The sequence below is a fragment of the Zalophus californianus genome, chromosome 7 (genome assembly GCF_009762305.2).
Source record: "Zalophus californianus isolate mZalCal1 chromosome 7, mZalCal1.pri.v2, whole genome shotgun sequence".
In the NCBI taxonomy this organism is placed as follows: Eukaryota; Metazoa; Chordata; class Mammalia; order Carnivora; family Otariidae; genus Zalophus; species Zalophus californianus.
In genome coordinates this window covers 144,932,245-144,946,384 of record NC_045601.1, presented here as the reverse complement: position 1 = coordinate 144,946,384, position 14,140 = coordinate 144,932,245, and the positions used below count along the sequence as shown (strand labels likewise).

Here is a 14,140-nt window from a genome sequence, read left to right as displayed (position 1 = left end):
CCGAGAGTGAAAAGCGCACAGCGTCGCGTCCCCTGCCCCGTGCTGCAGGCTTTATACCGCTGCTGCGGACCGAACTGAGAACCTCAGACAGACGGGAAGTGCCACCCCGTGGGGAGAGGGAAGTGTGACGAGACAAAAAAAAAAAAAAAAAAGTCCTGGGTTTCCTGTTCGGTGTTTTGTTTGTACCTCGTAACCATTTTGTTACTGTTTGAAAACTTTAAAAATTGCTTTCCAATGCGAACGCCAAGCGCGAAATGTGAGAAATACAGAAAAGGGAAGTAATAAAATAACAACCTTTTATCCCACCACACAGAGAACACTTAGTCCTACTGGCTAGTTTGGGACTTTGGTGAACAGATAGGTGCACATATTTTTTCAAAGAAAATTTACAGTGCCATGTATGACGTTTTGGAACTTCTTTACACTGATTACATTTTAATTTCCCTTTTCTAAAGACAAAAAAAAGTTGTTTTTAATATCTATTTGTTATTCCTTCTTAAGAATTCTCTGTAGCACACTTTAACAAATTCCCTGGCAATTCCTTAATAAGCCACATGTTTAAAATAATTCTTTTCCCTATTGATTGATGTACATACTTGGAACGGTAGAGGCCAAGGGCAGGCCACCCTGCGATGGCTCCCTTTGACATGAAGGTTATTAAAATCCAGGAAATTTCGGAAAAGCTTTTTACCTCCTCCACAACTGCCTAAAAGGAAATTAGATAGAGGACCTGCTCCAGGAAGAGAGTTATCACAGTAAAGAACTGTTTTAGACTATGAGCTGGGTATAGGTATAGACCATGGGGAGGAGCAAGGCCTGTTTGATCAAAGCCCTTTATGTTTCATTGTTTCTGAGTGGCCCAGCAAACATTTTATTTGCCAGGCATTTACTCTTCCGGTGAATTACATTCCTCCCCTTTGAAGTTCCAGACTCCCATCCCCTTCTCCTTAGTTCAGAAAGACATATATACTTCATTTTACTTGACTGTCTTTGAAATTTCATGTCTGTATCAATTCCCTGTAGGTATACTATTATAGTTTATATTTTCCTATTAATCTGTCTTATATCAACTTGATATTTTCCTGTTAATCTGTCTCATGTCAATTTGGAGGCTAGAAGGGCCTCCAAAAGGACAGCATATTCCTGCTCTCTGAAAGAACCATTACTAAAAATTCTAATTTGTTCTATAGTTTAATCAATTTCCTTTGCCAAAGGAAATCTATTTTCAGTTGAATCTTTGGAAAATTTACATTAGGGAAAGTGAAAAGAGGGATTATTTATGTGTAATACTCCATCACAAGCATTTTCTATGATACATTTTAAGTAAAATCTCTAGTATTTAGCATAATGTGCTTTCTATTTTTTCTATTTTAAAGGAGATCTGTACATAATTTATTTCTTGAGGATAACCTAGAATTGAAATGCTTTGTCAGAGAGGATGTAGATGTTGTGGTATTTGATTAATATTTCTACATTTTCCACAAAATTCTTACCACATTCAGCAATAACTGTTGTGCATGTAAGTTTATCATACATACTCCAAGAGGCATATTTTGAGATGATATATTCTGCTCCCCTTCAAAATACTGTAACTTGTTTCAGGTTTAAAGGAAAAATGAACCCTCTTGTAATTTTTATCATAACTGCATCGCACTGATTAACTAACTGGGGCAGAAAAACGGACATCTTTAATAGAATGAGTTCTTCATCTTCGTATATTGTAGGAGCTGGACATTTTTCCCTTATTTCCTTCTAGGTTCTTTGGCTGATCTACTAATTACAATGACATAAAACAGAGTAACAGGAGAAAAACAGATTTAATTTCGAAAGTACAGAAGCCCTGTAAAAAATAAGACTTAAAGGCAGTCAGGCAATTAAGGCTTCTAGGACATCTCCAGCTAAGGAATGGGAGGGGGGCCTGGGGCTCTGGAGAGGAGGCCAATCCACAGCAAGAGTTTCATAATCACATGTCTGCCCTGCCAAGCTGAGTCTTTCACATTAAAAAATTATGTCTGATAATAGCGCGCGCTCTCTCTCTCTCTCTCTCTCTCTCTCTCTGTTATCAACCCCTTACCTAAATTCTTTAAGGCAGTTAGGGGGAGGGCAAAAGTTTCCCTTGACCCGTGGTATTCTCAGTTGACTTTAGTTCAAAATAGTCCATGTGTCCATGGCATTTGCGGGAGACTTGTTCTGAACCCCTTCACTGTCATAACGTTACGTTAAAGTAGTGTCTGGCTCACGGTAGAGGGGCAATGAGTATTTGTTGAATGAAATGTAAGGGAATGAAAACTTCTCTGTCCTCTTTGGATTTCTGCCTAAGAATTAAACTGACAGGAAAAAAGCATACACGTTTTGTTGAATTTTTACATGTTACATGGCAGCCCTCACACAAGAAGGAAGTCCCGAAGCAACGAGTCAGGGAGATTTCATATTTTTAGAAAAGATAAATTTGTGAAAAATTGACAAGACAACGAGGTTTGGGCTTAGGGTAGTAAGTTGAAGAAATACGGTTTTTTCTTGTGGCCTTTCAGCCCCAAATTCCTTCTGGTGATAAGAAGGCCTCCTTCCCTCAGGGTACAGGGTGGGTGCCTGTCCCAGGGCAGGTTTATCTCCTGCTTTCAGGGAAGGGTGGAGCAGGGCGGGGGGCGGTCCAAGGGACCTTCCTGCTTCGGCAGTCTTCTCAAACTCTTTTAAGCTTTAGATATTCAATATATGCCTAGGTGCTTTGGGGCATCGAGTCAGAGTGAACGTGGCAGGTCTCCTTTCCTCCCAAGCCCACTTTCTGAAACCCCTTTCTTGAGTAGTGATGTGGCACAAGCTGAAAGCAAGACACTCCAACCTGTCCTCCTTCCCCTTCCCCTGCTGCCAGTCCGCAGCAAGGCCTCACCGTTCGGCTTCATTTTCCCCCTTCTCCCTCTCGTTCTCCTCTTCCTGCCTCCTCCTCAGTTCAGAACCTCGCTCCCGGCTGGTATTTCCAAACTTTTCACCTGGATCTCACCCCCCTTTCCATCCGTTCTCAACTGGGCCGCCAGAGTAATGATTCTGAATCATACATTTTACAAGATTTTAAAATTCTGCAGATCCTGCCTTCCTCTACTAGATAAATCTTTATATTTCTTCTCAAGGTGTACAAAGCTCCTCAGTATCGTAAGGTTCACTGCCCCACCTTCTACTTATCTTTCCACATTCATCTCTGGCCATCCCAGCCTCCAGCCATGCTAGAGGATTTCTAAGTCCCGGGCACTCACTCGACCTAGAGCACCCCTCCCCTCCAGGCTATACCATCTGCCCCGTTCAGCCGACTCCATTTTGCTAGCTTCCCAGTTTCGTTTTAGAGTTCATATTCTCTTAACCGTTTCTTTGGAAGAAGCTGGGACTTTCCCCCATTGCAGGTACATTTCTTAGTACCTATGAGGCACCCGAGAGCAGTGTGCGGGATAAATGTCAGAGTGAAGAATGATGGCTGCTTTGAGTAAGCAAATCTCAAAGTTAGCCTTAAGAGGTAACCTGGCCACACGTTTTGTTCTTGTGATGCACTCTGCAAGTCCTTACTCTTGAGCAAAGGTGCTAACGGTAGATCTTCCTGAATTTACTGCAGCTGGTCCAACACAGCACCCAAACCAGGCTTGCCTTTAATATGGCTTCCCATCATCAGAGGCCGCAGACTTCCCTGCCAACAGAAATGAGAAGACACGCTGCATTATTGGGAATACTATTTTAGAGAATTGAAGAGGTAGAGAAGAAACATTCCCAGCTCTTCACTCGGCTCCACGAGAAAGAACTCAGGTTTATTTTGCAAACCATACTGGTTACACTGCTAATGCTTGGAATTTTAATGGGAGATGGTGGACCAAGGGACCATGGTGTGGATACCTGCGGGGGGTGACCTGAGGGAGTTAACTGGTTGAGAAAGTGGAACACGATCTACATTATTCTGCCTGGTGACACCCAGTCACCAAGCTTCCAGTCAGCACTACTGTCCTGACACATTACCTCTTAAATATAGCTTTAAAAGATGAAGGAGGCGGCTGTGTGGCCCTGCTAGATGTACTAGAGGATGAATTCTAGTCTCATCCACTGAGACTGACCGCTCCAAAATCCTGCTTAATCCTTTAACTCTAGAGGCAATTTAGTGAGGATTACCCAAATAAAAGCTTAAGAAGCCACAACTGTTAGGACAGGTTCTCCACAGGACTTCCAAATACTTCTACAGCCTAACCGAAGATGCGAGGTGTTCTTTGCATCGTGCCTTACTAGACGAAATATTCGATACTAAAAAGCAACTGCAACCCAAACACTGAGAGGTACGAGGCAAATCCCAAAAGCAATTACGTAGGACGCTAAATTTTCTAACACTACTTATACAGGAAAATCTATTGTTCACTTCTTTTTACCAAAGGTAAACAGCGAACAAGCTCTTTCTTAGAAATGGTGGATGGCTCTGAAAAGAGCCTTTGGGTTGCGGTCAGCGGCCGGCGGGCTCACTTGGAGCTGGTGTACTTGGTGACGGCCTTGGTGCCCTCGGACACGGCGTGCTTGGCCAGCTCCCCGGGCAGCAGCAGGCGCACGGCCGTCTGGATCTCCCGGGACGTGATGGTCGAGCGCTTGTTGTAATGCGCCAGGCGGGACGCCTCGCCCGCGATGCGCTCGAAGATGTCGTTGACGAACGAGTTCATGATGCCCATGGCCTTGGACGAGATGCCGGTGTCGGGGTGCACCTGCTTCAGCACCTTGTACACGTACACCGAGTAGCTCTCCTTGCGGCTGCGCTTGCGCTTCTTGCCGTCCTTCTTCTGCGCCTTGGTCACCGCCTTCTTGGAGCCCTTCTTCGGGGCCGGAGCCGACTTGGCGGGCTCGGGCATACTGCAAACAACGCCAAAAAGGGCTCACGAAAAAACGAAATAACAGCGTAAGCAAGGCGCACCTTGTCCGGTTTATATAGAAGCCCTTATGCAAATAAGGCGTAAATGACACCCTGCGTCTGATTGGTGACTGTTCAACCCAACGTCAGAAGTTAGTCCTGCCCAATCGGAACGCAAGGATCCCAAAGTTGCATTTCCATTGGGCGATACGAAGCCACAGTCTTAGCCAATGCACAACCTCCCTTTTGGCGCCCAACAGGGTTATAAAAAGTGCTGGGCTGGCGCTTTGGGTTCGGCAGCTGCTCGCGGTGCGTTTGGGGCCGTGATGTCGGGACGCGGCAAGCAAGGCGGCAAGGCTCGCGCCAAGGCCAAGACGCGCTCGTCGCGGGCCGGCCTGCAGTTCCCGGTGGGCCGCGTCCACCGCCTGCTCCGCAAGGGCAACTACGCCGAGCGGGTCGGGGCTGGCGCGCCCGTGTACCTGGCGGCCGTGCTCGAGTACCTGACGGCCGAGATCCTGGAGCTGGCGGGCAACGCGGCGCGCGACAACAAGAAGACGCGCATCATCCCGCGCCACCTGCAGCTGGCCATCCGCAACGACGAGGAGCTCAACAAGCTGCTGGGCCGCGTGACCATCGCGCAGGGCGGCGTCCTGCCCAACATCCAGGCCGTGCTGCTGCCCAAGAAGACCGAGGGCCACCACAAGGCCAAGTGAGGAAGTTAGAAACAAGAAAAGGCTCTTTTCAGAGCCACTTCCATGGTCCTAAAAAGGTGACACTTGTCATTCTGTGCTATCACCAAGGGTTGATTTGGGACGCCTGTTCACATTTAGGCTTTAGTCCTAGCTAATCCTTAATCCTTGTCCACATTTCAGAATTGGTTTTTAGTGGCCGAGGACAGGCTGCCCCTGCACTAGGAAGTTACCACAATGATTATTGTGAATTGAGACTACTTGGGAAGCAGCCAGATAATCACTTGGATCTTCGTGTTTAACCCGAAAGCAGGAATTAAACCTACGTGAAAAATGCTCTCCTTATACTAAAAAGAAATTTTTGTCACCAGAGTTAAGTGGACCGTAAAGGTTGAAGAGTTGTAGAAACAAACCTTAACATTTTACTAATCTATCTGAGCTCAGATTTTGCTTCTATTTCCTCACTAATTCAGGCTCAAGTATCTTTTTTCTTTATCTTGTCAAGTCCTCACACATTTGTCTATAAAGTATAAAAACTACCTCCTTGGTCATTTCTTTGGGGTTGAAAATTTCAGTGGGCCTCTGCATGTAATAAAACGTGCTTTTCCTCCTGTTCAATCTGTCCCATGTCAATTTATTCCTTAAACCAGGTAGGGTAGAAGGGTACCCATGTCAATTTATTCCTTAAACCAGAAGGATAGAAGAAAAAATTGTTTACCTTCCCTATAGTATCTAGGATACATTGCCAACAGGTTGACATTTGTGAACTAAATAGACTATTATTTCAGTCATTTATATTGAATATACAAAAACAATAAATTAACTCAAGATGATTACCTAAGTCCATATCTGCAAATTAGTTGGGGGTGGTTTATGGGTGACAAATTTTACTATCAAATCAAAGCAACCTTGGGGGGATGCAGGAGTGGTTTCCATAAATGGCACACAGAAACCCGGTGGGGGTGTCAGGAAGGTAGGAAATCTTGTATCTTAAAACACTTGCCTTTAAAGAATTTTTTTCATGATGCTTACCAAAAGTATTCAAGTACAATTTAGAGTATTCTAATTATCCATATTACTACCTGACAGCACATACATTACCACACTGCCAAATGAGATCTTCAATACAGCAGTACAAGCTTGGTGATGCCAAGGCTGATAGTGCTATTAACTTGATTCCAAGTTTTGATGATGGAGACCCCCAGTTTGAAAAAAAAAAAAAGACTTCTGAAAAGCCAAAGGCTGTTTTGAGAATAGTGAGATCAAAGATCCTGGTATGTAGTCCATGTTTCTATATAGGCAAAGCAAATCTTTTTATTCTAGGCCTCAGAAAGGATTGGAATATTTATTCCACTTACTAGTTTTGCCATCTCAAGAAACGAGACACAAAGACTATTTCTTGTTTCCTCTTTTATTGAATCTTAATGTACTTAAACTTTCCATAAATACTTATTTCATATTCAGGTACAGTGCATTAAGGACATACCAATAAAACACTGCTTATCCAAAAGAAACACAATCTAATGGGAAGAATCACACAAAAGCAAATAATTAAAACAATATAGCAAGAGACGTAAGTACAGGAAATTAGGAGGGCATAGAGGAGTAAGGTCTGTGAGAAGGAACATCTGATCTAAAGGTTAAAGGAAATTGGGAATTAGAGGAAAGTATGGGGATCTCCGCAGAGAATGAACATCATTAGACTCATGGCTTGTGTTATGTTCAGGCAAATGACATGAAGTTTGATACTGGCAATAAAGCAGACAGGATGGAGCCACAGCAGATCTGCAGGCCACGCCATTGGTTTAAAATACTACTTTATATACTAATGACTCCTAAATCTTTATGTCCATCCCAGACTTACCTCCTGAGCTCAGACGTGCATACTCATTCTTGTAGACCTCCAGGAAACTCGAAATGCATATCCGACTGGTCAACACCATCACTACTCCTCCAGGGGCCTTCTTAATAAATGGCCCCACCATCCACATTAGCACGAGCCAAAATGATCCGGTGTCACTATTTGTTTTTGTGTGCCATTCCTATAGCAAAACTCAAGTTCTAGTACAGGGTGATGAGAGAACCTTGAAAGCCCAGAAAGAGCTTAGGTAGAAGGCCACAAGATGACCAGTTTAGCACATGGAGTGTTTTGAAAAGCATGGAGTATCCATGTCCACAGAACTAAAAATGTCCACATTTAGGGCATCTGGGTGGCTCAGTTGGTTGAGCAACTGCCTTCGGCTCAGGTCATGATCCTGGAGTCCTGGGATCGAGTCCCGCATTGGGCTCCCTGCTCAGCAGGGAGTCTGCTTCTCCCTCTGACCCTCTTCCCTCTCGTGCTCTCTCTCATTCTTTCATATAAGTAAATAAAATCCTTTTTAAAAAATAAAATATAAATGTCCACATTTAACTAGAACCACTTGCTGCTCCTGAATAAACCTTCATATAATCAGAACCAAAAGACTAATTTGGAGAACTCAATTTCATGCTTTATCTCCAGGAGAGGGGGCTCTGCCCGGGCAGCAAGAGTATTGATCAGTGGGGACAGGGACTTCTGTGGGTGCTGTTTCCCAGCCCATATGAAAGGAAGGCACTGCTTAACACTCAAGAATACCATTCTGGTTAGAATTTGGCCTTAGAGTGGATCACCATGGCCTCAAGTGTGTGTTGGGGAGTGATTTGTGAGGGAGGGTTCACATCTACATTTCCTTCCAGGGGAAGGCAGATTACTGACGACACAGAATACTTTCTTTTCCTGGAAGGTATTAGGACATTTCTAACTGGTAAAATATTGGCACCATCCTAAATTCCAGCTGTGGAGATCACAGGTTCTACTTACGATGAAGTCACTTACAGGAAGGCAAATAGCAGGATCATGGTCGATGGTTTAACAGTTAGCAGTTGTGATCTTACTACACAATTTCTAAAGTACCATGTAACTTAGAAATTTCTTCCCATCAGCTTCACAAAGTAGAAAGGAAACGATGCAATTTGCAGGTAGTCTTCCTGTATGCTTAAACGAAGTTGTGTGCCGTTCTGAGACGCACACCAGAGCCGAACAGGTCAAGTAGGGGGAAGTATAAGCCAGAGCGCAAGCCTGTCAAGGAAAAGGAAAATGCACTTATAAGGAACTTCAGTAGACACTTCCAGAAAGAAAATTGTAAAATGCCCGGAAATGGGCCCTATCTGGCAGATAAAACCGCACTACAGCTTACAGGGAAACAGGCCTTTTCAGCGTGCATGTGGGTGGCTCTGAAAAGAGCCTTTGTGAAGGCGTGGGCAGACCGTGTGGCTCAGGCCCTCTCCCCGCGGATGCGGCGCGCCAGCTGGATGTCCTTGGGCATGATGGTGACGCGCTTGGCGTGGATGGCGCACAGGTTGGTGTCCTCGAAGAGCCCCACCAGGTAGGCCTCGCACGCCTCCTGCAGGGCCATCACGGCCGAGCTCTGGAAGCGCAGGTCGGTCTTGAAGTCCTGCGCGATCTCGCGCACCAGCCGCTGGAACGGCAGCTTGCGGATCAGCAGCTCGGTGGACTTCTGGTAGCGCCGGATCTCGCGCAGGGCCACCGTGCCGGGCCGGTAGCGGTGCGGCTTCTTGACGCCGCCGGTGGCCGGCGCGCTCTTGCGGGCCGCCTTGGTGGCCAGCTGCTTGCGCGGGGCCTTGCCGCCGGTCGACTTGCGGGCCGTCTGCTTCGTGCGAGCCATCGCTTGAACGCCCAACGCCAGTTAGAAGCAGAAGCTGGTCAGAGTATTTATAGTGAGAGCCAGGAGCTGATTGGACAAAAGGGGACCAGTCTACACAACCGGGAACCGGATTGGTTAAGGACTCGAATTTTGCCCCAAACGCCCTATGACTTGCCCCTGACCTTCATATATGTTTTCTGTCTTTCTACTGGCGATTTCCAGTAGAAATAAATGCAAGCTACATAAGAAATGGTAATTCTTCTAGGATCCACATTAGAACAAGGTAAAACCAGGAAAAATTATTTTAAATGTTTAACCGAATATGTCCAAAATATTCATTTCGACACATAGTCAGCAATTGTTAGATATTTTACATTCCTTTTTATTTTGTACGAACCCTGCGGAATACAGTGTATTTTATAGATTCTGCACTGAAGTCAGACTAGCCACATGCCCAGTGATTACCGGCACAATTGGCTAGTGATCACCACAGGACAGCTCAACTCTATACCCTTTCCTCTCAATTTCTTATTCTTTGAATACTTAAATTTAAGATTTGTTTTTATTTTTCAGCTAGAAAAATATAATTTGCATGTGAACAATCCAAGGCAAGGAATTTCACAAAGAAACACATCCCCACATGAACTTCATTTTCAGATAATGTAAGACAATCCCATTATAGTATGCTTCATTTTTCTATCCTGGAAATTCAAAATTATAACAGAAACCTATTGTCTTGTTCAATTTGGGGGTGGACCGGCTGGCTCTGCGATGGGCATGAAGCACTGTATGTCTGCAATTTAACATAATTACTCATAATTCCTTTGTCTTAAAAGAATCTAATCCCCCACCCCCCACCAGTAAGCTACATGGGGATAAACTAAGCCACTAAGCCACCTCTTTGCATACATCAAGTAGTTCTAAGTTAGCAACTGGCAAAACCATAGGATAGGTTCACTGCATGGCATGATGCATCTTGATGCCTAGTGAGCTAGAAGTCACCAAGGCAGGCAATTCTAGGATCTAATTTCATTCGTGAACCAAGACCTTTAAGTCACAATTTTAAAAAGGCATTTAAAAAAGCCAATCAGCTACCTAATTTTTCAAAGAGGCTGATTAAAAATGTCAATTTAGCAATGTGGAAAAGGCCAGATCAGGTGTGTCCCAGAATTCTAAAGGCTCTGAAAACAGCTTTGGATTGGTATGGAGGCTTGGGTTGATCCCTTTAACTTCAGGATGTTTTGAATTACCAAGAGCCAAGAAACAAGGTTTTGAAACTGTTGCCTTTGCCTCAACTCCACCGCCAGAATTTATGCCTTTATGAGGCTTAGAATGGGAGGTTAGGAACGTCCCTAATTAAGTGTGAAGGAGACCCTGCATTATGTATTTACGAAGTGCCTATGAATGCAACCCAGGCTTTATAATATTCCCACGAAGGCATAGGATTTTTTAAAAATTGCAGATTTTGCAAAACCTAACTGATCAAATTGTCCTCCCTTAACTCAAGTTGTGAAGGTGATATAAACTGCTGTAAAGTGAAGGTTTTTCAAAGTGTTCAGTTCTTCACAGAAAGTCGTAGATGGCTCTTAAAAGAGCCTTTGGTTTCGCAGAGTTGTGTGGCAAGTTGAATCGCGATCTACTTGCCCTTGGCCTTGTGGTGGCTCTCGGTCTTCTTGGGCAGCAGCACGGCCTGGATGTTGGGCAGGACGCCGCCCTGCGCGATGGTCACGCGGCCCAGCAGCTTGTTGAGCTCCTCGTCGTTGCGGATGGCCAGCTGCAGGTGGCGCGGGATGATGCGCGTCTTCTTGTTGTCGCGCGCCGCGTTGCCCGCCAGCTCCAGGATCTCGGCCGTCAGGTACTCGAGCACGGCCGCCAGGTACACGGGCGCGCCGGCCCCGACCCGCTCGGCGTAGTTGCCCTTGCGGAGCAGGCGGTGGACGCGGCCCACCGGGAACTGCAGGCCGGCCCGCGACGAGCGCGTCTTGGCCTTGGCGCGAGCCTTGCCGCCTTGCTTGCCGCGTCCCGACATCACGGCCCCAAACGCACCGCGAGCAGCTGCCAAACCTGAAGCGCCAGCCCAGCACTTTTTATAACCCTGTTGGGCGCCAAAAGGGAGGTTGTGCATTGGCTAAGACTGTGGCTTCGTATCGCCCAATGGAAATGCAACTTTGGGATCCTTGCGTTCCGATTGGGCAGGACTAACTTCTGACGTTGGGTTGAACAGTCACCAATCAGACGCAGGGTGTCATTTACGCCTTATTTGCATAAGGGCTTCTATATAAACCGGACAAGTGGCACCTTGCTTACGCTGTTACTTCGGCTTTTCGTGAGCATTTTCGGTGTTCTCTGCAGCATGCCCGAGCCCGCCAAGTCGGCTTCGGCCCCGAAGAAGGGCTCCAAGAAGGCGGTGACCAAGGCGCAGAAGAAGGACGGCAAGAAGCGCAAGCGCAGCCGCAAGGAGAGCTACTCGGTGTACGTGTACAAGGTGCTGAAGCAGGTGCACCCCGACACCGGCATCTCGTCCAAGGCCATGGGCATCATGAACTCGTTCGTCAACGACATCTTCGAGCGCATCGCGGGCGAGGCGTCCCGCCTGGCGCATTACAACAAGCGCTCGACCATCACGTCCCGGGAGATCCAGACGGCCGTGCGCCTGCTGCTGCCCGGGGAGCTGGCCAAGCACGCCGTGTCCGAGGGCACCAAGGCCGTCACCAAGTACACCAGCTCCAAGTGAGCCCGCCGGCCGCTGACCGCAACCCAAAGGCTCTTTTCAGAGCCACTTAACTTTTACCGAGAAAGAGCTCTTGCGCTTTTAACTGTCGAAAAATGCATGGTGTTCCGTGTAGGTGTCGTCGTCCAGAACACTTTGAGCGGGTCTCCGGTAAGTGAGGCCGGATGAGGAATTTGGCGGTGCTTGCATGTTGTCGGCGCCCCACGTTACGGTGGTGCTTGGCACTGCCCTTACCCAGTCCCAGTTCCTCCTGCTTTTGCCACAGCTAGACCTGATGATATTGTAGATGGAAACCCTAAGGCCAAAAGTAAACTGGCGCACTCCAGAGGGAAGGGGCGGGGACACAGTCTTGAGCCCTTCAGATAAATTTGAAAACTAGAGTAGCGCGGGCGGGAAAGCCCCGCGGTTCTGGTTTCGCTTCCTTCCACTTTCCAAGGCGGGGGGGAAGGGAAGTCCCGAAGCTTTTGAGTCTCTGAGGCCGTTTTGGGGGAAGGTGAGGCAGTCTTTGCGGTGCCTTCGCAGGGTTAAACGGGTGCTGTGGACTCGTGAATATTTGAGGCAAGAAAAATAGTGAATGTGGGTCTCCGCTAGCTACTTGCCAAGCTGCAAATGTGAGCACTAGGTACAGTGAAGTTCTTCAACTCCTTGGAATGGAAATGGGAAGATCGGCTTCTGGCTTCAGCTCCGCCACTTGCTGTGTGAGCATGGGTGTACTGAACCACTCTGAGTGCCGATCTGTGGAATGCACGCACTGCTAGTAAACGCACGGTGTACAGTATGGCTTGTTCCAGGGCTCGAGGTGTGCGAACTTCTTAGAACAGCTCTATGAAGTAGGTACAATCATCTCCGTTTCTCAAGGCAAAACAGAAGTAACTTTCCCAAGGTCACACAGCAAAAAATGGGGTGAATGGAATTGAAGCTTCCAAATTTTGAGTCCGTGCTTGTAAGATCTGCCTGTTTCATAATCCCCACATTTGTGAGAATGGAAAGTGCAAATGAAGACTGAAAACAGGCCTTTGCTTCTACCGATCATTCTTTCATGGTAACTACTCATTTATTCAACTTTATTGGGCATTAACTATGTTCCCAGAGCAGGGCTAGGTTCTTAGCACAACAAGGCCACTTCTTGGCTCTGTGTCTTGCAGCAAATTACATAAGTTGTGGATCTCTGTATCTTTGCTCTCTAAAATGGGAATAACTTGAAGATGATTTTGATAAATGTAAAGGGAGCTTGCAGCTTTTATTGTCTCAATGTTCATTTGTCTTTTTGCCTTTGTATCTTTTCATATGTATTAGAATCACGTGAAATAATAAATGTGAAGACACATTATTACAATAGGAAAGCATTTTGCTACAGGAAAGCCAATAAATCAAATATAGTCTGCCCAAAATTCTATTTATGATCTTCTGCCACCCTGTTGCAATAAGGTATTAACAAAACTGCAGTAATATTTATTTATTATTCATTCCAGGTTCTCAAATAAATCTCTGTAATAGTAGACCAACTCAAAGTGATCAAAGTTAACTATTTCTACCTTGCCTTCCAATAATCTTCAGTGACTTTACCATCAAACAAGAGGCCAAGGTGGATTTTAAAATGCTTTTCTTACTGCCCCCCAAAACCCAACTGTATTTCCTAAACCATTCTTCTCTCCAATTAACTAACGTTTTATTTAGCATTTACTCTTCACTATAGGCTGCTCATTGTATGTTGGGTTAGGAATGGAAATTCCTGAACAAGACTCCGTGATCTTAATTCTCATTCATCACTGGTGGCCCTGAACATAGGTAAAACTTTCATAGAGGAAAATTTGGCAACATCTCTCAAAACAATGCATATATTTTTACACCCACAAACACCACCTCTGGAACTGCACCATTCTTGAAAATGTACAAAGTGGCATATTACAGGGTTTTGCAATGGCCCAGTTTGTAATACAAATGACTAGGAGCAATCTGAGTGATCAAAAACAAGGGAATGAATTACAGTGCATTATTCTATCTGATGGTAAAAACAATTGAGAATGCTCTTCTTCATAATAACAGTAGCTAGTAATTATTGCTTACCAGATAATGTCCTAAATTTATTGCCAGATAATGTCCTAAAAGATTCCTTACATACATCTAATTATTTAATCTTTATAACAACCTTATGAGTTAAATTACTACTATGCCT

General features: G+C 45.6%; 5 protein-coding genes across 5 annotated transcripts; 2 read left to right on the top strand and 3 right to left on the bottom strand.

Annotated features, from left to right (window-relative positions):
* Window positions 1-4,429: 4,429 nt before the first annotated feature.
* Window positions 4,430-4,874, bottom strand: LOC118357172 (histone H2B type 1-C/E/F/G/I). Its single transcript, XM_035728444.1, has one exon. It carries the CDS (start codon window positions 4,860-4,862, stop codon window positions 4,482-4,484), a length of 381 nt encoding a protein of 126 aa, XP_035584337.1. The 5' UTR covers window positions 4,863-4,874; the 3' UTR covers window positions 4,430-4,481.
* A 296-nt stretch (window positions 4,875-5,170) lies between these two features.
* On the top strand, window positions 5,171-6,153 carry LOC113915752 (histone H2A type 1-E-like). The gene is made up of 2 exons (XM_027581663.2): window positions 5,171-5,630; window positions 5,734-6,153. Exon 1 carries the CDS (start codon window positions 5,188-5,190, stop codon window positions 5,572-5,574), a length of 387 nt encoding a protein of 128 aa, XP_027437464.2. The 5' UTR covers window positions 5,171-5,187; the 3' UTR covers window positions 5,575-5,630; window positions 5,734-6,153.
* Window positions 6,154-7,961: 1,808 nt separating this feature from the next.
* Window positions 7,962-9,254, bottom strand: LOC118357160 (histone H3.1). Its single transcript, XM_035728420.1, has 2 exons — window positions 8,766-9,254; window positions 7,962-8,647 (listed from the first exon to the last, which is right to left on the bottom strand). The coding sequence occupies exon 1, from the start codon at window positions 9,252-9,254 to the stop codon at window positions 8,844-8,846; it is 411 nt and encodes a 136-aa protein (XP_035584313.1). The 3' UTR covers window positions 7,962-8,647; window positions 8,766-8,843.
* A 1,382-nt stretch (window positions 9,255-10,636) lies between these two features.
* On the bottom strand, window positions 10,637-11,306 carry LOC113912204 (histone H2A type 1-E). The gene has a single exon (XM_027575118.2). It carries the CDS (start codon window positions 11,260-11,262, stop codon window positions 10,870-10,872), a length of 393 nt encoding a protein of 130 aa, XP_027430919.2. The 5' UTR covers window positions 11,263-11,306; the 3' UTR covers window positions 10,637-10,869.
* Window positions 11,307-11,519: 213 nt separating this feature from the next.
* On the top strand, window positions 11,520-12,056 carry LOC118357170 (histone H2B type 1-C/E/F/G/I-like). The gene has a single exon (XM_035728442.1). The coding sequence runs from the start codon at window positions 11,587-11,589 to the stop codon at window positions 11,965-11,967; it is 381 nt and encodes a 126-aa protein (XP_035584335.1). The 5' UTR covers window positions 11,520-11,586; the 3' UTR covers window positions 11,968-12,056.
* Window positions 12,057-14,140: the final 2,084 nt, after the last annotated feature.